Source organism: Dipodomys ordii, unplaced genomic scaffold (genome assembly GCF_000151885.1).
Source record: "Dipodomys ordii isolate 6190 unplaced genomic scaffold, Dord_2.0 Scaffold56, whole genome shotgun sequence".
NCBI classification, from domain to species: Eukaryota; Metazoa; Chordata; class Mammalia; order Rodentia; family Heteromyidae; genus Dipodomys; species Dipodomys ordii.
The window spans coordinates 8,024,870-8,051,153 of NW_012267272.1; the positions used below are offsets into that span (position 1 = coordinate 8,024,870).

The following is a 26,284-nucleotide window of genomic DNA, read 5'->3' on the forward strand; positions in this document are numbered from 1 at the left end:
AGTGCATTCCAATAGGATAGACTAAGCAACAAATTAACAAATGATTGCTGCCAGCCAGTGGCTCATGCCTATAGTTCTAGTTACTGAAGAGGCAGAGATCCAGAGGATTGTAGTTTGAGGCCAGCCTACACAGAAAAGTTGAGAGACTCCATCTCCAAAATAATCAGCAAAAGGCAGGACTGGAGATATGCCTCAGTGGTAGAGTGCCAACTGATCAAGCAGACTGAGTGAAGGCAGGCTCTGAGTTTGAACTCTGCTACCAGAAAAAAATAAACCAAAAAAGTAGTAAATAAAAAGAAATACCATCATATGGTAAGTGTCATAGAGAAAAAAAATAAGGTTATATTTCTTCATTTGTTTTTTAGTGAAATTATGCTAGCTTACTTTCATTATAGGGATTTATGGATGTATCTATCTTGTTTTACTTTGTGAATATGATAATTGAAAAGTTATTAATTTTATAGGCAGATGATTATAGTTCTTTGTTATTTGTAAGTCTTTGAGCATTTAGGAGACTAAATAGTCACACACATTTCCTAGCTGGAATTTTTTGTGCATTTTCTTCTACTTAATTTCCTATTAAAGGCCTCTTCTAATGTTTAGAAGAAGCCCTTACTGATGTGTGGTTGGGTCCCTCATATATAATGGTCAGTTAGTCTTAAACAGTGGCATAGTGAAGGGTAAAAGTGAGAAAAGCCAGTGGAAGCCTAGAAGTCCCCTACCTCCCCTTCTGCCCCTCCTCCTCCCTTCTGATGTCTTGAAGAAAAAGTGATCAGATAAGGAAGAAGTGTAGTTAAGGTAGAAAGATGTGAAGGAAGAAGGAAATAGAGGTAGGTGAGTGAGATGGTGAAAGTAGGAGGGAAAAAATGAGAAAGCAGAAATGAGCAGAAGGAAAAAAGGAATGAACAGAGGAAAAAAGGATAGAACAAATGTCCAACTGGCCAAAGAGTACTAGACTGTTACACAGTTACAGAATACTTGGATAATGACACTTTCCTTTTTTTGCCTCCCCTAACCCAGCTCATCTCCAGGAGAAGATGACCGTGTTCTTCAAAACACTTCGGAATCACTGGAAGAAAACCACAGCTGGGCTCTGTTTGCTGACATGGGGAGGTCACTGGCTCTATGGGAAACACTGGTAATAATGGTCACTCCACCCCACCTTCACCCCTGGCCTCATAACAGCACAACCAGTGCAAGGCTTGAGGTTGAAATTTTGTCCCTAACACATTGTGGGTGAAAAGGTATTCAAACCAAAGCCAACACAAAAGTGTCTTATAATCAATTCTGTGTAATTGCTCCAAGGTATGTAGATTGTAGTAGTAGTGAGACTTGAAAGGAGACTATTTTTATTTTATTTATTGTTGAAGATATTGGGGTCTATCCTGCAGAGTGTAAACTCCTCTTCTAAGTTAGTAGTGGATAAAAATTGGAACTCATGTATCTCCTTGTTCCATTATTTACTGTGTCTTCATTGGTCCTTACTCCAGTTACTGGATGCTCATTGGCTATGACTCCTCCATCTCCTTGCTGCCCCCATCTGTCCTATGAACCTAGGGCCACAAACTGCCTATTTTTTAGACATGGAAGGAAAGGGAAGTACTGAAGCTCTTCCGGTTTAATATGGTAATAAGCTTAAACAGAAGTTTTAGTATTAAAAACCCCATCCAATCATCTTGCAGTCTTTTGAGGAATAAGTGCTACATTTTCAATATGTAACAACACAGGACTCCAGAAGTCTTAAGTGAAAAGTTTTGTGTTGGAAATGTCCACATTGGAAAAAAAGAGATTCATTCAGATGCTTTTTGGCATTTCTCAACTGACCATTGTGGGAAAAGCTAGGATGCACCATGATGTCTTCTTGTCTGTAGCTATATAACCTGGGACATAGCCTCCCTCCACCCCCCTTCTTTTCTTTCTAAGTATTCTCAAGATTCAACTCATAGATTCCATTAGCTAGCATCTCTGAAGATACCTAAGAAGCTTATCTTTTGTAATGTAAGAAATGACAAGGGTGGCACATTTATTTTAACAAATGGACTCTGAGACATGTAGTATTTTGCTTTTCCTCTCTTTTCTAAGTGACTCGAACCTTCAAGGAGAGGCTCTTAACTCTAAGCTACAGCAGGGACAGCTCCATCTGGGGATACAACACCCATCAGGGATTATTATTGTTTTCCTAACTAGGTGAACTGTCTAGGAGCTGAAACTTGAAGATTCAAGATTCTGTAATAACTTCCTAGAGTCTTGTGACTTTAAAAAGGGCCAATTAGGTTTCCAGAATGAACAGAGGCCCCATTCTAAGTTAGTTTAGAAACAGCTTGAACCCAAAGTGTGCTAGAAGTCTGGAGGCTTCATTTTGCTCTGTTTCTGCCCTTGAAATTCAAGATTATTGCCCCAGCTGTTTACCACCCCCACCCCCAAATTGTCTGCTCTTTTTCCCCTCAAACTTACCTTCTGCATGCTTTGGAGCTACTTAACCACTTTTATTATTATTATTATTTAATTAACTTTTTTTTTTTTTTTGCCCTTCATGGGGCTTGAGCTCTGAGGTAGAGCACTGTCCCCTAAGCTTTTGTGCTCAAGACTAGCACTCTACTATTTGACCACAGCTCTTCAGGCTTTTTGTGATTAATTGGAGGTAAGAGTCTCCTGGACTTAACTGCCTGGGCAGATTTTACCCTCCTGAGTAGCTAGGATTTCAGACGTTGCAACCGGCTGCATACCCCTTAACCTGCCATGATTGGGAACAAGGTAGTAATGGAGACTGGACCATGGAACTGAGGTTTGGGGTATCAGGGGACCTGTAGCCTTCCACCAGCTTTAGATCCCAAGGTTCTATTCACCAAGGTTTTCATTGGTCTTGTATAGGGAAGCATGTGCAGAAAGTAAGATATAAACTTCTACATGGGACAATATTTTGTATACAAGTGGTAGATGGCCTCCTTATTTGGGGAAAGAAAGCTAAACAGTAAACAGTTTACAATTTGCATAAACCTGTTTACCCGCATACTCCCACATAGTTTAGTGTGGAGTTAGCTCACACCCAGGATAGAAGTCTGAATTCTTAAGCTAGGACTGCTTGACCTTTCCAGGAAACTCTCAGTGTTCTCAGAGTCTCTGGGGAGAAGGCATTCCAATCTCCCAATCTGGTGGGGTCTCACAGCTCAGATTTTTGGGTTCTCACATCACAGTTGCGCCACCAGCACCCAGCAGCCACTTCTTTTTTTATTTTTTATTTTGATGTGCTGAGAACCACATTAAATTTGCAAACTTAATCATTTGTGAGTGTATAGATCAATAGTGTTAAATAAATTCACCTTATGTACAGATTTCTAGAACTTTTTTTACACCCATTGAGCAATCTTTTCCTGTTTTATATTTCCCCACTTCCTTACGGTTGCTGTGAGCTTGACTGTTGCACCTGCCTGGCATATGTATAATCATATAAAGTTGTCATTGTAGGAATTTTTCATGACCATCTCAGAGGATCATGCAGAAGCAGGCAGGCACAGAACTATTACTCTAAGGTTTATTAGAGGGGCCATATCTCCCCAGGAGAGGGAACACATGGCGCCGGTCCCTGTCCAAGTGGCAAGTAGGTCTGGGATGGGGGGAAATGAGGGCGGAAGTGAGGTAAATAAGTGCACAAGTGGGTCTGGGCGGAGAGAGGGAGTGGGCAGCTGTAGGGCGGGAACTCTAGGGCAGGGCGGAGCTCAGGTCGGGTGGAGCTGAGAATCAAAGGTAGGGATGACCAATACTGTTGTATTGTGACAGGTTTACCTCCCGAACAAAATGTTTTTCAGGCTCATCCATGCTATGACAAATGGCAGAATGTCTTTATTTTTAAAGACTGAGGAGTTACTAGTATTCCATTGTGTGTATGTGTCACAGTTGGCTATTGTGAATTCTTGTGATGAACTCGGGAATGCAAATATCTTGATGAGATGCTGCTTTCAATTCTTTTAGATGAATATTCAAAAGTGCTGGATCCTGTAGTAGTTTTATTTTTAATTTTTTGAGAAACCTCCATACCGTTTTCCATAACAGCTGCATCCTTTTATAATACCACCAACAGTGCCTGAGGGTTCCATTCTCTCCATATGCTCATTAATGTTTTTGTTTTTGTTTTCTGCAGTAGGAGTACTGGGGTTTGAACTCAGGGCATTGTGCTGCCAGGCTGGTGTTCTCCCTTTATTCCTTCTTGTTTTGCTTATTTTGGAGATAGAGGCTAGTGAACTTTTATGCCCAAGCTGGCCTCAATTATAACCCTCCAGACCACAGTCTCCTGAGTAGCTAGGATTATAGGTGTAAGCCACTATTACCTCTCCCCAAGTAATCTTACCCACTCAGATTGCTTTTGTCACCAGCTCTAGGTAGCCACGGCCCAGATTTCTGCAAAGGCCTCTTCTGAGCTCGACCTGAACATAAAATTCAACTGTGTGTCTACTTGGAGGTTTCAGAGGTGCCTCCAACTCAATAGAAGATTTCTCAATAAGAAGACTTCCCACCAAACCTGTTCCATTTTAGCTTTTAATCAATCCCATTCAACATCCACCAAATTTCCCATTTGTACCTCATCTTCATTTCTCCTTATCCCCATCCCCCAGACCAAGCTTATGCATTTTAATAAGTTTTTTACCGTGAAAATACTGTACAGAGGGGTTACAGTTACATGAGAAAGGTAATGAGTACATTTTATCATTTTGTCCCCTCCTTTGTTTTTCCCCTACCATCCTGTCCCTCCCACCTCCACAACTACCCCCATTCCCCCCGCCTAAATTGTACAGTTCGTTTTTCAACATGGTGTCTTTTACATCTTATTATTGCAATGGGTGAATCTGTATCCCTATTTAAACATTTTGTTTTTTTCCCTTCCCTTCTCCAAATTATGCCAACATCAAATACAGTGAAAACACGTTATACCATGGGGGAGGGACATACAAAGCAACAAAAAAATCACATGGTACAAGTATGTTAGAAACAATAGTAAGAAAGAAAAAACCACTTGTGTCTATCTTGGGGTTCACTTCGCTTAACTTTATCTTATCTGGTCATATGTATATACAAGCTTATGCATTCTAAGTGACTTTTTTTTGGTCAGTCATGGGGCCTGAACTCTGGACCTGGGCGCTGTTCTTCAGCTCTTCAGCTCAAAGATAGCACTCTACCACTTGAGCTACAGTGCCACTTCCAGCATTTTCTGCTTATGGGGTAATGAGGAATCGAACCCAGGGACTCATGCATGCAAGGCAAGCACTCTACCACTGAGCCGTCTTCCCAGCTCCCTAAGTGACTTTTTATCCTCAGAATCTCTTCCTGTGTTTTCTTTGCTTGTCCTTACTCACCACCATCATCCACACTGCCATCTTCTTGCATGGAGTCTTTTTTTTTTTTTTTGTCAATTGTGAGGCTTGAACTTTGGGCCTGGGCTCTGTCCCTGAGTTCAGCTCAAGGCTAGTGCTCTACCACTTGAGCCACAATGCCACATCCAGTTTTCTAGTGGTTAATTAGAGACAAGAATTTCATGGACTTTTCTGCCTGGGCTGGCTTTGAACCCCAATCCTCAAATCTCAGTCTCCTGAGTAGCTAGGATTATAGGCATAAGCCACCGGTGCCCAACTTGCTTGGAGTCTTAATGGCCTCCTGTTTTCCCTGTATCTGATCTGGTCTGTTTTGTATACTATCACCACAATATTCTTTTCAAGTGCAGGTTGCTATTCCTTTTAGAATCAAGTTGAAAATCCTTGCCAGCTCTAGGTGAGCTTGACCTGTCAGCATGTAGCTATATCCTTGCTGCATTCCACCTTTGGCATACGCAACACTGAGGTCTTCCAAAGTGACCTGTTTTGTGGAGTGTCTTCACATAAGTTGTTTCCTAATTCTCCAGGCAACTAGCTCTCTAGATATCAAATGTTATTTCTTCAAGGTGGTGTCCCTGTACCTTCTAAGTACAGGTAAGGCAGTCTTTCCAGTCTTCCTCCATTGTACTGTGAATTCCTTGTATGGCTCCTATTGTGGTTATGTTTTGTTCTGTTTGTTTCTTCTCTAAGCTTAAGTCTTGAAAGGCAGGGGCCATGCTCTGTCTAGCCTGAAGGCCCCACACGTAGCATGTATATGAGACCCGTATCAGTATAGAGGAGGGAACACAGAATGAAGAGCTGAGGACTTGATCCTTCTGATTGATCCCTTCTGAACTCACACATCTGTTCTGTGTAAATAGGAAAAAAAAAAAAAAAATCGGATTTTGGAAAATTTGCATATTTGTATTGCTACCCTGGGTTTATCTTTTTGATACTAGATATTTATTTGCAGGCTTTATTTTATTGTTAATAGTATTTGTGAATAGGAATGCTGCCTTCTTTTTCCCCCTCTGCATAATTTCCCCACAGCAGGCTGCAGTAGTGGATAGCACCAGCGGGTACAGCTCTTGGCTCTCCTCGGTAAGAGCAATTGAAGAGAGGAAATGACCCTGTTCCTTGAGAGTAAGGAGAGTTTAAGTAGTGCTCATTCCTCTTCAGTTGCTCTTATGAGCTTTCTGGATTCCCTGGGGAAGATCCTGTTCCAGCTTTCTCAGTTCATCATGTCAGCAGTTTACCTGCAAGTGTTTCTGACTCATTTGTAGTCCCTTTAGTAGCAAAGAACCTGCTGATAAACAGTAGCAGAAGGGGCTGGGTGCTAGTGGCTCAGGCCAATGAAATTAGCAGAAGAATTAGCAGTGGCTCACACCTGTAATATTATCTAATCAGGAGGCTGAAATCTGAGGATTTCAGTTTGAAGCCAGCCTATGCAGGAAAGTCTGTGAGACTTTTCTCCAGTTCAGTACCAGAAATGCTGGAAGTAGAGCTGTGGCTCAAGTGGTAGAGTGCTAGCCTTGAACAGAAAAACTCAGAGACAGCACTCGGGTCCTGTTCAAGCCCCAAGACAGGTACATTAAAAAAAAAAAAGTAGCAGAAGAAAGGAGACAGTATAGTATGAAAGTTTCCTGGAGTCAACAGCAGTGACATTTCCTAGCCATGTAACCTAGGCTATTTAGGCCTCACGTTCTGTGCAGAAGGGGGATAGTAACTATAACACATGGGTCTTTGAGGGCTTGAGTGCAATAACTAAAGCTTTTAGGTCCATGTCTGCTGGATGTCAGAGTTCAAAAGCTGTGGGTACGGAAGTGGGGCTGTGGCTCAAAGGGGTAGAGCATTAGCCTTGAGTAAAAGAACTCAAGGATAGCACCCAGGCCCTGAGTTCAAGCCCCACAACTGACCCCCAAAAAACAAGCAAAAATATGTGAGTGTGAATAAACACAATGTGATAACAAAATGCTTGAGTGACAGCCAGTGGGGAACATGAGGATTCTCAAGATGGACTAATAAGATCTGAGCCTTTTATCTGTTTCTGAGCCTTTTATCTGTAATGAGACATCTTGGAAAAGTCTAGTTTAATATATCCACAGAAGAATAGGGCTTAAACATTTAAGACTATCAGACTATATCTGTCAGACTTTGTCTGTCTGACTTGAAGTCAGATGGTTCTATCATTGGGGACGTTGTTCTTGCTTTTCCTGGCTCTGGTCTGTCTCTCCATGGTTTTGACCTTGGCACTACTTCTCAACCAACCCCTTGGCTTAGCAGAGCTCCTGCTGCCTGGCTCCTGGTTCTCTGTTGACTCTTTCTGGCTCCATTTCTGCCTCTACCTTAGCCTGTGACTCAGGATTCCCTCCTATTTATTTGGGGGAGCATCTATCCTCTTAAATTAGCCAGAATTCCTCTTATCTTGGAGATTTTATTTTTATTTTTCTACAAATTTCATATATACTACATATCCCTTGCCATTAAGCTTGAAAAACAAATGCGATTCTGTTGAATGGTTCTGAGTCCTGAGTTTATAGTTTTTTACTAATATTGGAGTTATCCCCCCACCCCCGCCAAACATAGAACAGGGATCATGCTTACTGTATATTGGCTTTTCTAAGCACTGCTAGGAACTGACTTGCAAGTTCTATGGTCAAAACCAATTTCTTAGAAAAAAGAAAAATAGTTATGAATTTTGCCTAAGGGTTGTGTTCATTGTTACTGTCTCCCCTTTATTAGAACAGAGTAATACTATTGGTAATAATAGCTAACACTCGGTTATTGCCATGTGCAAGGCATGAGTCTAAGCACTTAGGATTTATTAACTGATTTCATCTTGTAATAACTCTGTGAGATGGCTGTTCATCTCATATTAGCGCAAGATTAATAGTCTTGTACGTGAAGAAACAGGGGCCCAGGACTGAATGATTTGCCTAGGACACAGAGCCAGCATATGCCAGAACTATGAATCAGAACTGGGTCAGCCTGGTCTGAACCTTTTAGGGTGGTGACTGTGTTTTAGGTGCCTTGAACAATGGGAAAAACTGAAGATGTCTTATGTGGTAATATCTGTGTTGTAAGAGTAATTGTTACTGCAGAGCACCTTAAGTTGAGCATCTAAGTCGGTCTTGCCACTTTTTGGTTGTATGACTTTGGACAAGTTGTTTAAACCTTACTGAGTATCACTTTTACTCAACTACTACACTTTCTGACACATATTGAAAATAGTGCCTATTTTATGATAGATTATAAATTGGTATGCACTACATCCTATTCAAGGGGTGCCTGAGAGGAGGAAAAACCTTTTTGTATGCCATTATTGTGGCTTGCTTGCTCATGGCTGCTACTCCACCACTTGAGCCATGCCTCTAGTCCATCATTTTGCTGTTTAATTGGAGTCTTGTAGACTTTTCTGCCTGGGCTGGCTTTGAATCACAATCCTCTATATCTCTTCTTGAGTATCTAGGATTACAGATGTGAACCCCTGGTAGTAACTGAGCTTTGATTTGCTGCAGAAAGCTGTGTCACCAATAAATCAACTAAGTAAGCTCTAACCTTTGGGTGAATGGATGGATAAAATTTACAAAATCTCTGTAAATGCTATCAGATCACCAATTGGTTGAAGTTTCAGAACTTGCCCTGTTCTGGGAACTGTGATGTTTGTGTTTGTGCTGGTCCTGGGGCTTTACCTCAAGCCCTGGGCATTGTTCTGAGGCTTTTTTTGGATCAAGGCTAGTACTCTACTACTTGAGCCACAGCTCAACTTCCAGCTTGTTGGTAGTGTTAATTGAGATAAGAGTCACAGACTTTCCTACCTGGGCTAGCTTCAAACCTTGATTCTCAGGTCTCAGCTTCCTGAGTAGCTAGGATTATAGGTGTGAGCCTCCAGGAACTGGCTCATGAATCATTTTAATGTGCTTTGTTTAAATGTCACTAGATTTAATAAGGTGCAAAAAATTTCCCTTCTAAAACACCAATTTTGTTTCATCTATGCTCATCTTTTGTTTTATTCTGTGTTTTCTACTTTTTTACTGGAATATTTTAAGGCAGATCCTAAGTATTATATTACTTTAAGTACCTTAGTATCTTAGCTTCAATAGGCCTTAGAAAAAAATTACAATGCCTTCATCATGAACCTCATAAAATTAAAAATAATTCTTTTATAACACCTAATAGTCTGTTTATATTTTTATTGTCCCCAAATTGTTTTATAGTTTTGCTCTATAAAGTTTCACAGTTTACTTTTAGTGTCTGTGTCTTATGTCAAACTGTAACTTTCTTGCTTTTTGTAGCAGTTGTTTTATAAATTGGAAAACTACATTTTCCCTACAGAATTTCCATACCCCTAGATTTAGCAAATAGTTTTACACACACACACACACACACACACACACACACACACAAATGAATTAGTAATACTGATCCTGACTTTATTTTAAATTGATGTCGTATTTATCATAGGGTTTTTGCATTCCCTTTTATTTTGCAAATAAAAAGGAATCTTATTACCTAATCTCTAATTCTGATATTTTGTGGAGCACCCTTAAATTTTTAAGTAAAGCCCTTGCCTCATTCTCACCCCAACCTCTATCTGTTCTGTAGCTTGACAGCTGGGGATTAGAGCCAGATCCTAGACTTTTGCTGCTTGCAATGTGGGCCAGGGTCCAGCATCATGAGCATCTTCTGGGAGCTTTTAGCAATGTGGCTCCCCAGGCTCCATCAACCTGCTGACTCAGAATCTGCATAGTAAGCAGACCCCCAAGTGATGTGACAGTATATTAAAATTTGATACAAGCTGATTGGGAAGCATAATTAGATTTTGGTGTAAATTATTTGACAAGAATGCTCATCCACGTTTGGTGGATTTCTTATGACATTACTTTATGAAAGAAGTTGTGTCTGGGTGCCCTGCTATGATATTAAGGTTAATCACTGGGTTCATAGGTGATCAGCTGGCTCACCCTTGAGAATGCCAAGGAAGATCACTTGTGAGAGTTCTTGAGAGCAGAATGGCTAAGAGGGAGCTCTTAAATTAAATGTATTCTTTATAGCTTCCAAGAATATAACCTGGGGTAAGTTACTTAACCTCTCCATGCTTAGATTTTCCATCTGTAGACTGGAGATAGTATCTAATAGTACTGATCGCTGTGGGTTATCATGTGGATTTTTTTAGAACAGTGCCTGGCACAAAGAACATTATCAATCCTAGCTACTCAGGAGGCTGAGATCTGAGGATTGCGGTTCAAAGCCAGCCCGGGCAGGAAAGTTTGTGAGACTCTTATCTCCAATAAACCGCTAGAAAACCGTAAGTGATGCTGTGGCTCAAGCGGTAGAGCATTCGCCTTGAGCTGAAGACAGGGACAGTGCCCAAGCCCAGAGTTCAAGCCCCACGACTGGCAAAAAAAAAAAAAAAAGAACATTCTCAATCAGAAATAGCCACTCTTCTCCTTTTCTTGGCTTTTGCTCTCCTCATTAACCAAGACATCATAACAAAGATGTCACTGGAGTTGGGCCTTTCAGACTAAGCAGCAATGTTGTGAGTGTTTTTGGATAAGGAAGCAGTAGTGTTCTAGGTGTTACTAATTACTTGATCAGAGGCAGAATGTTGAAACTCACAGTGGATTTATGGAGCCTGGTAAAGAATATAACTTGACTGTAAAGTTGCATGTTTTCAGTGGGATGAGAGAAAACCTGATCAGAGAGGGCTTTAAATATAGGAACTTTGTAACATTTAGGGAGCAGTGACCATTTTGAGGGGAAGAATATCATGAAGAAGGCAGCATTTCAATTAAATACAGAACCCCTGTGCAGGATATATTTGAGGAAGAAAAATCTGACTGCCGAGAGGCATAATAACAGTTTACCTAAAAGGAAATGAGGCCTGCACTAGAGTCGTCCTTGCATTGGGAATGAAAAGTAAGTGGATGAACATGAGCCTGTAGAGGGTGAAGTGTATGCAGTGAACACAGGCATAATTATATCTGATTGGCAGTTCGTTGTAAGGATGGAAAGAGGGAAGCCAGCGGCACATGTCAGTGCCTTCTACTGTGCCTGGCTTAAGTTAGCCCTCAGTAAATTCTAGTCTTTATTATGTCTAGATAATTGGGTGTTTGGCTGAAGGAGAGGTATGTAAAAGTCTTTATTTATTTATTTATTGCTCTAAGACAAGAATAATTGGTGATAGAGGGAGAACTGGTTGAAGGAGGTGTTCTGTTCTGTTTTAGATACGCTGAGTGTGAGATCTTGACAAGATATCCAGGGGGAATGTGAGGTGCCAGGGGTAAATTATGCATGAGCCACACTTGACTAGACTGATACTTTTTCTTTTGGTACAGATTATAGTTTCAGGAATGTGTTGTGCTTCATTTTTCAGTGTCTCGAGGGTTCCTGCCAAAGCAGATGTTTTGCCTTGACATCCATTCAGATTAGCCCCTGACTTTCCAGTGGGTGGGCTGGGGCTTGGCTTCCCTACAGGCAGCAAAGAGCAGCTTACGTCCCCTCCAGGCTTTCTTACTGCAGGTTTTGTTCAAATTTTGACAAAGCAGTTTGTTTTGCTTTTTAGCCATTTCAAACTTTTTTCCCTCCCTTTTTATGCACAAGCTGAAGTTGAAATTGGGGTATTAATGGATGCTATTTAAAGAAGCTCATTTATGGGTAATTAAATAACATGCCTGTCAGCACAGATTTGATAGGGAAGAGGAGAACCTTTTTTTTTTTTAATATAATGAAGTTTAATTATATTCCTGTTCCTTTCAACTCCTTTGTTAGATTATCTAGAAAACAGATTTTTCTTTTTCTTTTTTAAAATTTATACTTCCTTGAACTGCTCCCATATCTCTGTAGGGGAGGAGAGAGTATGTTTTATTTTTTAGTGCATTTTAATTTTTAGTGCATTCCAAGTGCTGCACAGAGAAAAGTCATGGCTGGTGCTATAGCTAACCCCTCTTTAAGTAGTGATCAACCAACATCTCAGACATTTCATGTTACAGGATAGTGAAATACGGACCATAGTAGCTACTTGCCTATGTGTTCACAGGTTACCAAAAAAATACCATTTCATAAGGCTGTTTGTAGACAACAGGAAAAGGGAAAGGACTTCCTCATCTTATGCTTTCTTCTTGAAGAGCTTCGTAATCTGTATGTCATGCTTTCTGTCTTCCTTTTTTCTGTGTAAATAGACTTGAGTACCTTGTACATAATGGAAACTCAATATGTATTTGTTTGTAATTGCATTTGCAAATGTAAATGGCCAGTAGAACAGAAGGAACTAGTATTTTGGTTGTCTAGTAAAGTTGATGTTATGCAGTAAATAGAAGAAAAGTACCTGGCATCGACTGTTTAAATTGAATTGTTATCTGAAAATAAATGGATGGGGGAGGAAAAGAGCAGAAAATGGAACAAGTGAATGAATCACAAGAGGATGTCAGTAGAGTACTTGGGAAAATTAAACAGGAGTAGAAATCTTTAGAAAGAGAGCTGGTAGTAGCAGCTCAAAGGATGTCTTTCATGACAGCCAAGGCTTTCCCTGAGGGTACAGAGTCAATCATAGCAGAAAGTTAGCTTCCAGAAAGAGAATTTTCTTTTCCAGAGTCTACAGAAGTCAGCCAGCTAACTCGTGCTTCTTCTTCTTCTTCTTCTTCTTCTTCTTCTTTTTTTTTTTTGGTTGGTCGTGGGGCTTGAACTCTGGGCCTGGGCGCTGTCCCTCAGCTTTTCAGCTCAAGACTAGTGCTCTACCACTTGAGCCACAGCACCACTTCCGGCTTTTTTTTCTGCTTATGTGGTGCTGAGGAATCAGAACCCAGGGCCTCATGCATGCAAAGCAAGCACTCTACCACTGAGCCACCTTCCCAGTCCCTAACTCATGCTTTTATTAGGACAATGGAGTTGAAGAGAACCGAATAATTTTCTGTCCTACAAGGAGAAAAGAGAGCTTCAAATAAAGACTTGCTCCTCTTCCATTTCTCTTGGTCAGTCAGATGAGGGATAAACTACCTATCTGATTAATGAAAAGTTCTACACAGAAGGCCAAGATGGTTAACTGAGTTATGGAGGAGAACCCATTGGATGCCATCTTTCACTAACCTAGTTTCCTTTCCTGCACTGGATAGGGAACAAATGGTGAAGAGAAACTGAGGAATTAGTGTTGTTCACCTCTCTCACCTGAGTATGGACCAAAGTGGCTGGATCTGATCATAAGGATGGCTAAAGGTGGCTTGAAGATTTCTAATTTCAGAGAGAGAAAGGCAGGCACCAAACTGGATCATATACCTGTGGATTTTGTTAGATTTGATTCCAATCTTAGACAGAGGTCATCTTTGACTAAAATATGTTCTTAGATTGAGGGTAAATTTCCTATGTGCAGGAATAAAAGAGTATGGTAACCACAGTAGTAGATGGCTCTCAGGGAGGGCATTTGCCTGTGTATATCACCAGTGTTAGACAGGGCTATATTGGTCATTTGGGAATGTCTCTAGGAGATGGAATAGAAGCAGAGTATAGACAGTGCTGTGTTGACAGTCAATCTAATACAAGTTCTCAGTCTTTTAGTAACTTCTAAAAGTAGGTAAAACCCCAGGACGGCAGTTTTCTGTAACTGGATCACTTAGTTCTTTTCTAGAAGCTTAAAGTAGTTGAGAAAACACTGCTTAAGTGATCATACCAGATTCATGGGTTCCAGAGACCTGAGGTAGGGACTTCACTGTGCATGTCCTTGCCCAGGTAAGAATCATCCCCCTCAACCTCCCCCCGCCCCCAATCCCCCGCCACTGTGAACTTGGTTACTAATGAATGGTGTGTTACTGTATCATCTGTATTATTTGATTGATGGGGAGGTTGAAAAGCCTTGGACTAGATGCTTTCTAAGGTCTCTTCCAACCTTAAAATGTTAGATCTCTAGGAAATGGTGTTTGATTTTGGATGCCTTTGACAAAGGCATTTTATTTGCACGGGTGCTATGTAGCTTTCATACTGTGACAACAAATAAGTAATCATAGTAAAAGAGAGATTGTAAATCTGAAAATTGTTGTAAAGATTCAGGAATCCATTCACGTTGTTCCCTGCCTTCTTCTGAGGTATCATTTGACCCCAGTGTTCCTGACCCTGCTTGCCATATTTTCACATGTCCCTATGCAGCACCAGACACTCGTCCTTTACAAGTGATAGTAGAATTTGCTAACTTTGTTTTTCTTTTGCCAAACTTTTAAGCAGCAGAAATGATGACTCTTAATGCCAATCAAGGTTTGTGTAGCCCCCTATTTTTACTCCCTCTTTTATGTACTCTTAAGGGGTGCTGAAATGAAGATAGTCACTGCATAATGTATGGTTATCCATAGAATTTCTTCCCCCACCCCACCCCTTTATCTTTTGTGACATCAAGAAATTTCTTTATGGCCTTGTGCTTAGGGGAGGTTAGGAGATAGAACTATTCAGTAGCAGGGAGCCTGTCATCCAGCCCATCGCCCGTCATGTCATCCAGCCCATCATCCAGAGACGCTAAGAACAAGAGGAGATAACATCTCCGATATATTATCAGAGCAGACAGCCCTAAATGCTTATAAAAAAACAAAAAAACTGTTAGTATTAACCAGTTGCTAGTGGCTCTTGCCTGTAATCCTCACTGCCCAGATAGTTGAGCTCTGAGGAATTGGGCAGAGAAATCCATGAGACTCTTATCTCCAGTTAACTACCCAAAAGCTGGAAGTGGAGCTGTGGCTTAATCTGTAGAGTGCTAACTTTGAGTAAAAAAAAGCTAAAGAATAGTGCCCAGGCCCTGAGTTCAGGTCCCAGTACTGGCATAAAAACAAAACAAAAAGCCGGGCGCAGGTGGCTCACACCTGTAATCCTAGCTACTCAGGAGGCTGAGATCTGAGGATCACAGTTCAAAGCCAGCCCAAGCAGGAAAAGTCCGTGAGACTCTTATCTCCAGTAAACCACTTGGAAAACCAGAAGTGGTACTGTGGCTCAAGTGGTAGAATGCTTGCTTTGAGCTGAAGAGCTGAGGGACGGAGCCGAGGCCCAGAGTTCAAGCTCCACGGTGACAAAACAAAAAAACCATTAGCACTTTCTTTGTCCCCTTGGTTTTCTGTCAAGCTATTTTCTCCTACCCAAAAGGATGTTCTTTAGGACCAAAGGTGGACTGTTCTTTCTCAGCAGGCTGCATTTCCTTCCCAGTTCCAGCCTCTTTTAGGCACAGCTGGTCACCAATTCCATGATAAAAAGCCCACTGCAGCAATCTTCACTGTTTGGGTGGAGTCAGGGCAGGGGAAAGGGTTGTGCTGAGTATTCTTAGACAGATCTCCCCTTTTGCCTCTACCTTGCTATGATTCATTTATAAATTTTCTGTGTTTCCACTCCCTTCCTGCTGCCCTGTGGAAAACCACTGGGCACAGCCACTGGCCATGGGATGATTAATTATTCTAGGAAGCTTAGATAAGTTGAAGTGCTAGTTATAAACATCTCAACTTGAAATCTATTTTGTTGCAAAGCAAAGACTGTGTTTGCATGCACCAAGGGAAAAGCTCATGGTAGAAATCGCTGTACAATTTGCCTCTAGACTGTAGTGGGAAGTATCCTTTTTGGGAAATAGGTTGGATCGATGTGATTTTTCTCTCCATGTTAAGTTGTTATTGAAATGGCAACTTATCTTATTTTGCAGTCTTAAAGTAATAAATAAAACATTCATGGCTTGGAATAAATTGAGAGCATCCCATTACCTGTAGTGGCGGGCATGTTCATATGCTTCTAAAGCCTCAGGCAGTGACATCAGCAGGTTTTGTTCATTTTCTAATCCAGAGGCTTCTCATTTCTTTCTGTCAAAGAATTTGCGTTTCGGTACTGAGCAGATCTTCAGGGACCCTTTCTGATATGACTACATTTGTAGCACCTCTTGTAAATTGCGTTTAACTTCAGCTCCCTGGAGACAGCTCGGTCTAGTGGAAAGAGCCTGGGCTTGCAATTTATAGAGGTACCTTGTTTGGTAGCAAGGTCTTTAGCTCAAGTTTGGATTCTTGATGCATTAGCAATCTGGAGTTTTCTGACAATCAGACACTGAAAGAATTCTTGTGCTTCCTAGTAGCACGCAAAGGAATCTACACCTAGCCCTTTTCAAGGGAACTAATTCTGTTACACACATGTACACATATGAATGCACATGAATATACATCCATAGACCTGAGATCTTCCTGACCTGGCAGAGTTTCAGTGGCAGTTTGACTTTTCATGCTGTACTATCCCATAAAGATTCCCACACTTGCCAATGAGTGCTAGTCTAGAGCAAAAAGAATCTCAGAGACAGTGCCCTGAGTTCAAGCCCCAGGACTGGCAAAAAAAAAAAAAAAAAAGATTAACCTTAGCTTTTCCTTCTAGAACAAAGCTGGTCTGTCTGAATACAGTCAGTTTTTCCTGTTCAGCCATTTGCCACTTATTAACAAGTAGTTATTGATTCCCTCCTATCTACAAGTGTCTGTCCTGTAGGCTGTTACGAATTATCCATGATTTTAAGAAGTTTATAATCTGGGCTAGGAAGGTGGCTCAGTGGTAGAGCGCTTGCCTTGCATGCATGAGGCCCTGGGTTCGATTCCTCAGCACCTCATAAGCAAAAAGAAAAAAGCTGGAAGTGGTGCCTGTGGCTCAAGTGGTAGAGTGCTAGCCTTGAGCTGAAGAGCTGAGGGACAGCGCCCAGTCCCAGAGTTCAGGCCCCATGACCAGACCTCCCCCCCCCAAAAAAAAAAGTAAAAAAAGAAATTTATAATCTATACAGGAAGATAAAAGGTGGATTTGTGGGGTTGGAGGATTGTGTTTAAAGACATATGCGGTATTGTACTTAGCTTTTTTTTCCCCCAGGGGGAAAGAAAAAAATGATCTACCCTTTGGAGGTATAAAAATCAAAGTACCATTGAGAACATCAGAGCATGTACCTTACCAAGCTTTACATCGAGAAGAATGATGGTAGATGGAAACTGGCTTTTCTTCCTCAATTATCCATCAGCTTTTTCTTTGCCTTCCAAATGGAAGGCAGTGCCAGTTTACTTGAGATTTACTTGGCATGCTCTGCCAGCTGTGCTAGTACTCAGAGTATCTCCTCTCTTGCAGCTGCTTCTGTTTTTCTCCCTCACCCATTCATGTACATTTTCTTTATCCATTTCACCCCATCCATTGCCATTTAGTGGAGATTGCTGCCTGGAATTCCAGACCTGTGCCTCTGACTGGTCCTTAGTCCCTTCTACTCTGCCCCCCTCCCCTCTAATTCTTTCCACATATGAAATACTTATCTTTGTGAAACTGGTTTTTGTCACTTAACATGATGATCTCTAGTTCCATCCGTTTTCCACTTACAAGCTTTTAATAGGCTATTTCCTTTGCTTAGAGTCTACTTTCTGTTTCTCCCTTGGCTCTTAGTTTCAGGGTCACTTCCTGTGAAAGCCTTTTCTAATTGCAACAGTATATTGGCTGCCTCCCCAATGATGCAGCACATGCTACATGCTGCATCCCCTTTGATGCTGCACATGCAAACAGTGTGGCATCCTCATAACCCGTCTTCTCTCTGAACTTCAAACTTCACGAGGCCAGGGAATCTTGGGCTTTCCGCCAGCATATTACATATTCCTAGTCTGACATATGCCATCATATTTACCAAGACTCTACTACTTACTTGGTCCTCAACTTCAAGACAGGATCAACTCTTGTTCATTGTGTCAAACCCAGCACTTTGTGTCTTTGTGTTGAGTTTGTTTCAACAACCAACAACTTTCTGGAACTTTGTTCGCCTGAACTCTTTTTTGGCTGGTACTGGAGCTTGAACTCAGGACCTGGCTCTCTTGTTTAGCCTTTTCCCTCAAAGCTGGCACTCTGCCAATTGAGCCACATCTCCATTTTGGGCTGTTACAGCCATTATCTTGTACTAAGTATTTGAAGTAACGATTCTAGTATCCTATACCAGTGATTTTGGTTATCTTATACAAAGTATTTGAAGTAATGAGTTGGCTATCTATGGGAAGGGGGTCTTCAGAGATCAGCCTCTAAGTCAGGGAGGAACCTAAATGGAAGCAGTAGAGAAAATAGACTGGAAGGGAGAGGCAGGTTTGTAACTTTCCACAGGCCTGGAAGGCTTATTGAAAAGGACCTACCTACAGGATGAGTTCTTTGGAAAGAGATTGGAGATATGGGAAATGACCTATTAGAAAAACCAAACCAAACCAAATACCATTGGGCACAGGTTGTTGGGGAGACAGGTATGAGAGGCCGGTGGAGATCTAGTGACCGTGGCCCTGGTCCTACGGGAGCTTCGTGTTACTCTGTGATCCAGAGGTTACTGTGCACTCAGGGTTTTACTTCTTCAGTGTTTAGAAGGCCATAGATATGAAGTGTAAGTAAACTATCTAGGCTTGTGAAATGTCACTTATTTTTATAGTTGAGTAGTTTTATATGCTGATTTTAGTTTATCATACGGTATTTTCTTGTTGTTGCTGGTTTTTGAAGGACTTGCCATGGGTATTTGATCGGGAGGGATGCAGAAGGAACTGCAGAGGGTAAGGATTTGTGAGTCTGGGGTGTGGGGCAGGAAGGTGGCACAGCTCGCTGCCACCTGGATAGCCATAGCTCAGAGTCACATAAGCAGCTGAGTCCTGGGCCTGGTGGCCAGCTTGTCCTGGGCGCCACCTCACAAGGGGAAAATCTCCCAGATCGCTATCAGAGAGCAGGGCCTCAGAGGTACTCATGCCATTTTAACTTCAGGTTCACATTGATGCCACCAGGGCCTCCCTTGGGACAGTGCTGTCTTCCTGAGGCTGGCTGCCCAGGGCCGTTGGGGTGCTCCATAGTCTGGCTGTGGACAGCATCTTCCAGCAGCCTTGGGCTACAATTAAGGCAAAAAGCTGCGGATTTTTTTAATTTTCATGCCTTGTTCAGTCTTCAGTATTCAGATTAGATTTTGAATGACTCAAATGCAAAATTTAAGGTCTCCAATGTTATAAAATGTGTTCAGGGAAAAGAATATAAGGGGAATAACCCTTTTCCCCCTTTTAAATTCTTTCTTACAAATTGGTTAGTGGGCATGCTTCTTGGGTACTGGTTTTCTTGCCTGCTGTTAGCCAGGTGAAGTTCTCATCGTAGCAGCATGCACAAGTGCAGATTCCAGCATGTGCTCTGGCCCTGTGGACTGTCAGTGCTGCTCTCCTTGGTATATTTTAGAGATGGTTATGCTAAGTAGGTGATCTGGTGCTGGGAATGCTTTCATTTGTGGAACCCAAAATTTTGCCTCTTGACAAAATTTCCCATTTGTGATATAATTGATTGTCTGATGGTGATATAAAGAAGAGGGATTTCGAGAAAATAGCAGAAGCAACTCGACAACAAGTTTGTTTCTGCCAAAACAGTCCCAGTGATTTCCCCTTGAAAAGAAAAATTCAGGATGTGTATATTAGTTTTTTGTGTTTGACTAGTAAATTACCACAGGCCTCGTGGTTTAACACATCATCAATTTATTATCTTATGAGGATTAGGTCTCCCTGGCTAAAATCAAAATGCCAGCAAGGACTTGAGGGGGCACTTGGGGAGAAGCCACCTCTCTGTCTCCCTGCTTCCTGGGAGCTGTGCCACATTCCTGGGCTCTCAGCCTCTTCCACAACCTTCCAGAGTCCCATCTGCTCTGACCCCAGGCAGGGAAGCTGTTCTGTGCTAAGCACCTCATGGGAAGAGTGAATCCATCTAGATAATACAGAATAGCCGTCTGATCTCCAAGTCCTAAATTTAATCTCATCTTTGAAGCCTCTTTGCTATGTAAAGTCATGTGTCTTCAAGAACTTGGGGTCAGAAGGTGGCCATTTTGGGGAAGAAACTTTGTTTTGCCTGTGATACTATAGAAGTATTTCATTTAAAGTTTCTTTCAGAGGATGTATTTTTCAAATGTGCCCATGATTTGTTATCAGGTCTGACTTGATTATTTATAAGGAAGAGGTGCAAATCCCACAGAATTTGGTTGGGTCTTAATCTGCTGTATAGAAACTGATGTTGGTTTTCTTTTTTGTTTGCTTTGATAGCGATAACCTGCTAAGGAGAGCTGCCTGTCAAGAAGCTCAGGTAATGCCGTTTCCTGTAAGAAAATTAAACCCTCTTATCTCCACGGAGCAGGAAGCCCACAGTACTCCTGGGACATGCACAGGATCTTGCCTCCGTGCAGTTTGGCTATTTTTCCCCACTATCTGGGGATGAATCAGGCTTCGAGCCAACTCTGAGCTGCGCGAAGGGAAGTTAACCATCTGGCGAAGAGCAGTTCTAACGCCCATCCTGTTAGGCTTGTTTACTTCTGGATCACTCCCGAGAACACAAACTAACCCTCTGAAGCTCTGGGAATTTGCTGTGTTTGCAGTTGTCCTTGAAGATCTGGCCCAGCTCTGAATGGTCCCTAGGGATATCAGTTCAGAGCCAGCATTGACTCTGAAAGTCAAATCATCTTCAAATTGTTGATTCTGACTTTACGCCCATCTCTTTAACACCACCCATTCATTACCCCAGTTCCGTGGTAGTCTACTTAAGTGTCCATTCATCTGCTCCATGATTACAGTTGAATCCTTTCCAATTCAAGACCACTGTCTTGCCTTCCCCATTTGGCCTGACAAGTGATAGCTATGACTCATTTGCCTTTTTACCTATATGTCATCTAAGCTTATGATGTCAGAAGTACAAAAGAAAATGATAAACCCATGGTACAAATGACAGAGGAATGAAGCACTTACAAAGGGATGGCAAGCCTCCTGCTTGTTTCTGACAGATTTCCTGGGGATCAGGAATAAGATAATAGTAGTAAGTTCTTCTCCTGAGTTGATGTTATCAAAATGTTCTGAATGAGAATATGTGTGTGTGTGTGTATGCGTGTATGCATGCATGCATGCATGCGTGCCTCCTGATCCTTTCATGCTCTTACTTGACTTTTTCACTCAAGTCTGGTACTCTGCCACTTACGCCACAGCTCTACTTCTGGCTAGTTGGAGGTAAGAATCTCATGGACTTTTCTGCCTGCATTGGCTTTGAACCTTGATCCTCAGATCTCAGCCTCCTCAGTAGCTAGGCTTACAAGAGTAAGCCATTAGAGCCCATCTGAATGTGGGTTTTAAGAATTTGATTATAGTTTTGCTTAAATATATGGCTTCAAGTTGTTTTAGAAATCAGTTAAAATAAACTTTAAATTTTGAAATTATTTTTAAATTGACACTGTATGTATGGGTATAATATACTTTGATACAAGTATGTAGTATATACCATGATCAAATCAAGGTAATTATCAAATAAACTTTAATATTAAATTTGAAGTGATTCCCACCTCAGACATCCTTGTTTGTGTGTCTGTGTGTTGGGGGGTGGTGTTGTGGTAGTACTAGAGTTTGAACTCAGGGCCTGGTAAACAAGTAATCTACATTTGAGCCATATCCCAGCTTCTTCTTACTTTAGGTTATTTTTCAGATGGGCTCATTTGTTTGCCTCTCAGGGCTAGTCAGGACTGCCATCCTTCTACCTGTGCTTCCCAAGTAGCTTACATTATACTTGTGATCACCACACCCAGCTACTGTCCCACTAATGTTTTACCTTGGCTAGCCTTGAACCTAAATCTTTCTGATCAAGTAGGAATGAACCACTATTCTTACTAAAGGCAGATACCTCCACTTCTAGGCTTGTGAGTTATTAACCCTGTAATGTTGACTAACTTAATCCTTTGGAGTCTTGGCTTTCTAATCTGTAAAAATGAGATTACTGAATATACTTCCATTGTTTCCGAGAGCTAGGATCATTGTATGTAAAAATGTCAAATACCAGGTGTTTACTATTAGTGACATCACCCTTCCCATGCTAGTTGCTGCTGTTTAGTTGCGATACAGCATTGCAGAGGAGAGGCAAATAGAGTATTTCTTCTTGCCCTACTGGAGTTTGAACTTGGAGTCTTGTGCTCACTGGGCAGGTACTTCAGTAATTGAGCCATGCCCCTGGCCCTTTTTGCTTTTGTTATTTTTCAAATAGGGTCTTGCTTCCTCCACCCCTCCCTTCCATAGCTAGAATAGCAAGGGTGTCCCTCTGTACCCAGTTTTTTATTGGTTGAGATGAGGTTGCATAAACTTCTTACCAGGCTGGCCTCAAAGCATGATCTCCTGGACCTCAGCTCTTAATTAGCTAAGATTACAGGAATGACACATGATCTAGTTTGGCTAATTTCTTATATGTGTAAAGCTATGAAATTTAATTGGCAACCCAAATTCTTCAGGACTAAGTTATAGTATAAATTTAATCAGATTGCATGCTGAAACTAAGGGCGTGTGGATTAAATATCCCTTCTGACAGCCTTACTGCTTACATTTGTAATAAATCTCACCATATTTTATATAGAAACAGAAAGTTATTCCAAGTAGGTAAAGCAACATTTTTGTTTTGTTTTGTTTTTGGTCTGTCATGGGGCTTGAACTCTGGGCTTGGGCACTGTCTCTGTGCTCTTCAGCTCAAGGTGAGCGCTCTACCGCTTGAGCCACAGAGCCACTTCCAGTTTTCTGGTGGTTTATTGGAGATAAGAGTCTCACGGACTTTCCTGCCCGGGCTGGCTTTGAACCGTGATCCTCAGATCTCAGCCTCCTGAGTAGCTAGGATTATAGGCGTGAGCCATCGGCACCTGGCTGGTAAAGCAACATTTTTATACAGGTTCAAGATTAGCTTATTGCATATTGAATAATGGTACATTGTTTTTTGTGGTGTTTTGTTATTATTAGATCACAAATGAACATAGGTATTTTTCTCAGAGTAGATCACTCATCTGCTGGAAGCAAACTCTTGGAATGAAAGACTATATGTGATCACTAGCTGAATGAAAGGACATTTACTGAAAACTTTTCTTTTTCTCTTTTTAGGTGTTCGGTAACCAACTCATTCCTCCCAATGCACAAGTGAAGAAAGCAACTGTTTTTCTCAATCCTGCAGCTTGCAAAGGGTAGATTACTCTGTGATTGATTATATATTCTATTTTTTAAGGGGGGGAAATACTGAAAGTCAGTTCACAATGTAGAAATAATAATGTGAAATAACTGTAAAGTGAGGTAATGCTTAGCAAACCTGTTGAGTTGAAATATAATAATTCTCCAGAATTAACTGGTATAAGACAGACTTATTTGCTTGGACTCAGTCTCTGTGAGAACTGCCCTGTCATGTGACACAAGTCTTTAGGCCCTCTCTGTAGATAGCCAAGGCATTGTGGACTCCGGAGGGCAGAACATTCTTCCCAAGGGATGGGGATGACCTGGTTCTATGCTTGTCACATCACAAAGCAGTCTGTAATTGTCATGTTGATAGGGAAATCAAAGTGTAAAAATTAGTTAGGACTTTGATAGCTAATGACGTCTATTGGTTCATTGATCCAGCGGTGGCACACTGAAAAGGAGAGGGCTGTGGATGTGGGAATTCAGCGTCTGCTGATGAAAACAAATACTTAAAAAAAATGCCATCGACAAGAAAAATAAAAGTCATACAATGTCAGATGATGCTCTCATTCAGTTGGAAGGGTAAATGTAAAGACCTCGATGGCTTTGAAGGAAATAATTTGACATTTATGTTTAAAAAATAGAACGAAGGCTACTCCAGTGTGTTTGGCCTTTGTGAGGAAAGAATATGTATTAGATTGGATTCCATAAGATGGACGTCGGGTGTCATCAGGATAGGAACAATAACCAGTTCGTGGTGGTAGGTTACTGTTGTCTACAGTAAGAAAAAGCAGGGCTCTGCAGTCAGTTTTTCTCTGCATTTCTTCTGTGACTTCACAGATAAGAAGACAATCATGCCTATTATTATCATTATTGTTATTATTATTATTAATTATTTTGTGCCTGTCCTGGGACTTGACCTCAGGGCATGGGGCCCTGCCCCTGATTTTTGTGCTCACCCCAGGCAAAGCCATGATGTTCTACCACTTGAGCCATAGTTCCATTTCTGGCTTTTTTGATAGTGCAGATAAGAATCTCATAGACTTTCCTGCCTGCTGGGGCTTCGAACTGTGATCCTCAGATCTCACCCTCCTAAGTAGCTAGGATTACTAGTGTCAGCTACCAGTGCCCAGCTTTATGCCTATTACTTTTTAATTGAGCAGTTTAAGAGTTTTAAGCACAGAGCTGGGTGCTGGTGACTCATGCCTGTAATCTTAGCTACTCAGGAGGTTGAGATCTGAGGATTGTGGTTCAAAGCCAGCCTGGGCAGGAAAGTCCGTGAGACTCTTATCTCCAATAAACCACTAGAAAACTGGAAGTGACACTGTAGCTCAAGTGGTAGAGCGCTTGCCTTGAGCTGAAGAGCACAGGGACAGCGCTCAAGCCCAGAGTTCAAGCCCCATGACTGACAAAAAAAAGAGTTTTAAGCACAGGATCAGGTACAGTGGTTAATCCCTAAATTCTTTAGGGAGGTGGAAACAGGAGTTTCACAGTTTAGGGCCAGCCAGGACAAGAGTTAGTGAAACCTTGTTTCTTAAAAATGAACCAACTACAGTGGCTTATGCCTCTAATCCCAGCGATATGGGAGATGGAAATCAGAAGAACTCAATTTGAGGCTAGTCTGGGCAAAAGTTAACAAGATCTCATCTCAACCAATAAAGCTGAATGGGATGGTTTGCCTCTCATCCCAGCTCTGGGGGGAAAATAGGATCACAAGAAGCTCACCCCAGGCAAAACCATGAGATCCTATTCAAAAAAATAAAGTGGAAAGGGCTGGGGCATGACTCAAGTGGTAGAGCATCTGCTTACTGCAAGGCATGAGACTGTGAGTTCAAATCCTAGTACTTGTTGCCCCCTTCCCAAATTACCAATGCATTGTCTAAATGGAGTACTTGTTACCCTGCCTAGTGAATCAACTCTCTAGACTTTGCTATTTACCCTGCAAACACTTCAATTGTGATGAATTACAATTCAGGCCTATAGATCCTTCTTGTTTCATTCCAGAACTAAACAACACCAACCAACACAATACAGCCAAAATGAGTAAGGTACCTAGTTACAAGAGAACAGCGTGGGTTTTTTGATTGCTCCTCACTAACTCTGGAGGAGGACTTACAAGTCCACAGTTTACTCAGGTGCAGACTCAAAGTACTATTACATACCTTAACAAATAGCCATATAGAGTGTCTGTCAAATTTAAGTGAGCTAATGCCTGGGGAATCCTAAAGCACTGTTTCTGCGTCATAGAAAGCTGGCTGTTGCTGTTATTAGTGCTGGCAAGAGCCAGGCCAGGGCAGTGCAATTTGCTCTGCCCCACTTCCCAAGAGCCCCTGCACCTCTCCTGCAACTTACTTGACCCTACTTTCACCTAGCGGTTCTGTGCGTTATTCCTTCAGAGATCTAGTAAGTTCCTAATTTGGTCGTTTTGGCAGTTTGCTTAAGATATATTCCATTACCATGAGTTTCTCCTTCTGAGGGGTATGTCATTTTTATCTTTATCTTTTTGGTGCTGGGGTGTCATCCCAGGACCTCACACATACCAAACACACGTTGGAGCATGGATTTTTTTTTAAAAATCAATAAATGGATTTTTTTCAGAGCAGTTTTAGATTCTGCTTATTTTGACATGTAAATGGGTTTCCATTTTTAGCTATGTGTTCTTGTGGACAAGTGTAGGAATAATGCCTGTCTTTGTCTGAAGGCAGGCGAGGGATCTGCCGCCAGGTGCAGTCTTCCTTCCCTGCACGCTTTGTCTCCTTCAGCAAGGTGAATTGTGTGTGCATCTAGGACATGGCCACTCTGAAACTCCCAGCAACTTCTTTATTTTAAAGATTTCACTATTTAATCGCACTATTTTTGTCTTCATGCTCTGCCTTGACATGTAATTTATAATTTAACATCTAGCTATTTCATTATGCAGTACTAGTTTAAAACTTCAAAAGAGCTCTACGAAATAAGATAACTGTGTGTTTAGCATTAATAAATAATACA

At 41.5% G+C, this 26,284-nt stretch overlaps 1 protein-coding gene across 1 annotated transcript in view; it reads left to right on the forward strand.

Moving 5' to 3' along the window:
- Nucleotides 1–1,025: 1,025 nt before the first annotated feature.
- The window catches only part of Agk (acylglycerol kinase), an 80,025-nt gene continuing 54,766 nt past the window's right edge, over nucleotides 1,026–26,284 (forward strand). The window contains exons 1-3 of the mRNA XM_013021636.1: nucleotides 1,026–1,138; nucleotides 20,381–20,420; nucleotides 23,228–23,307. Coding sequence (XP_012877090.1) covers nucleotides 1,038–1,138; nucleotides 20,381–20,420; nucleotides 23,228–23,307 — 221 coding nt within the window. The 5' untranslated portion in view covers nucleotides 1,026–1,037. The remainder of the gene's footprint in view (nucleotides 1,139–20,380; nucleotides 20,421–23,227; nucleotides 23,308–26,284) is intronic.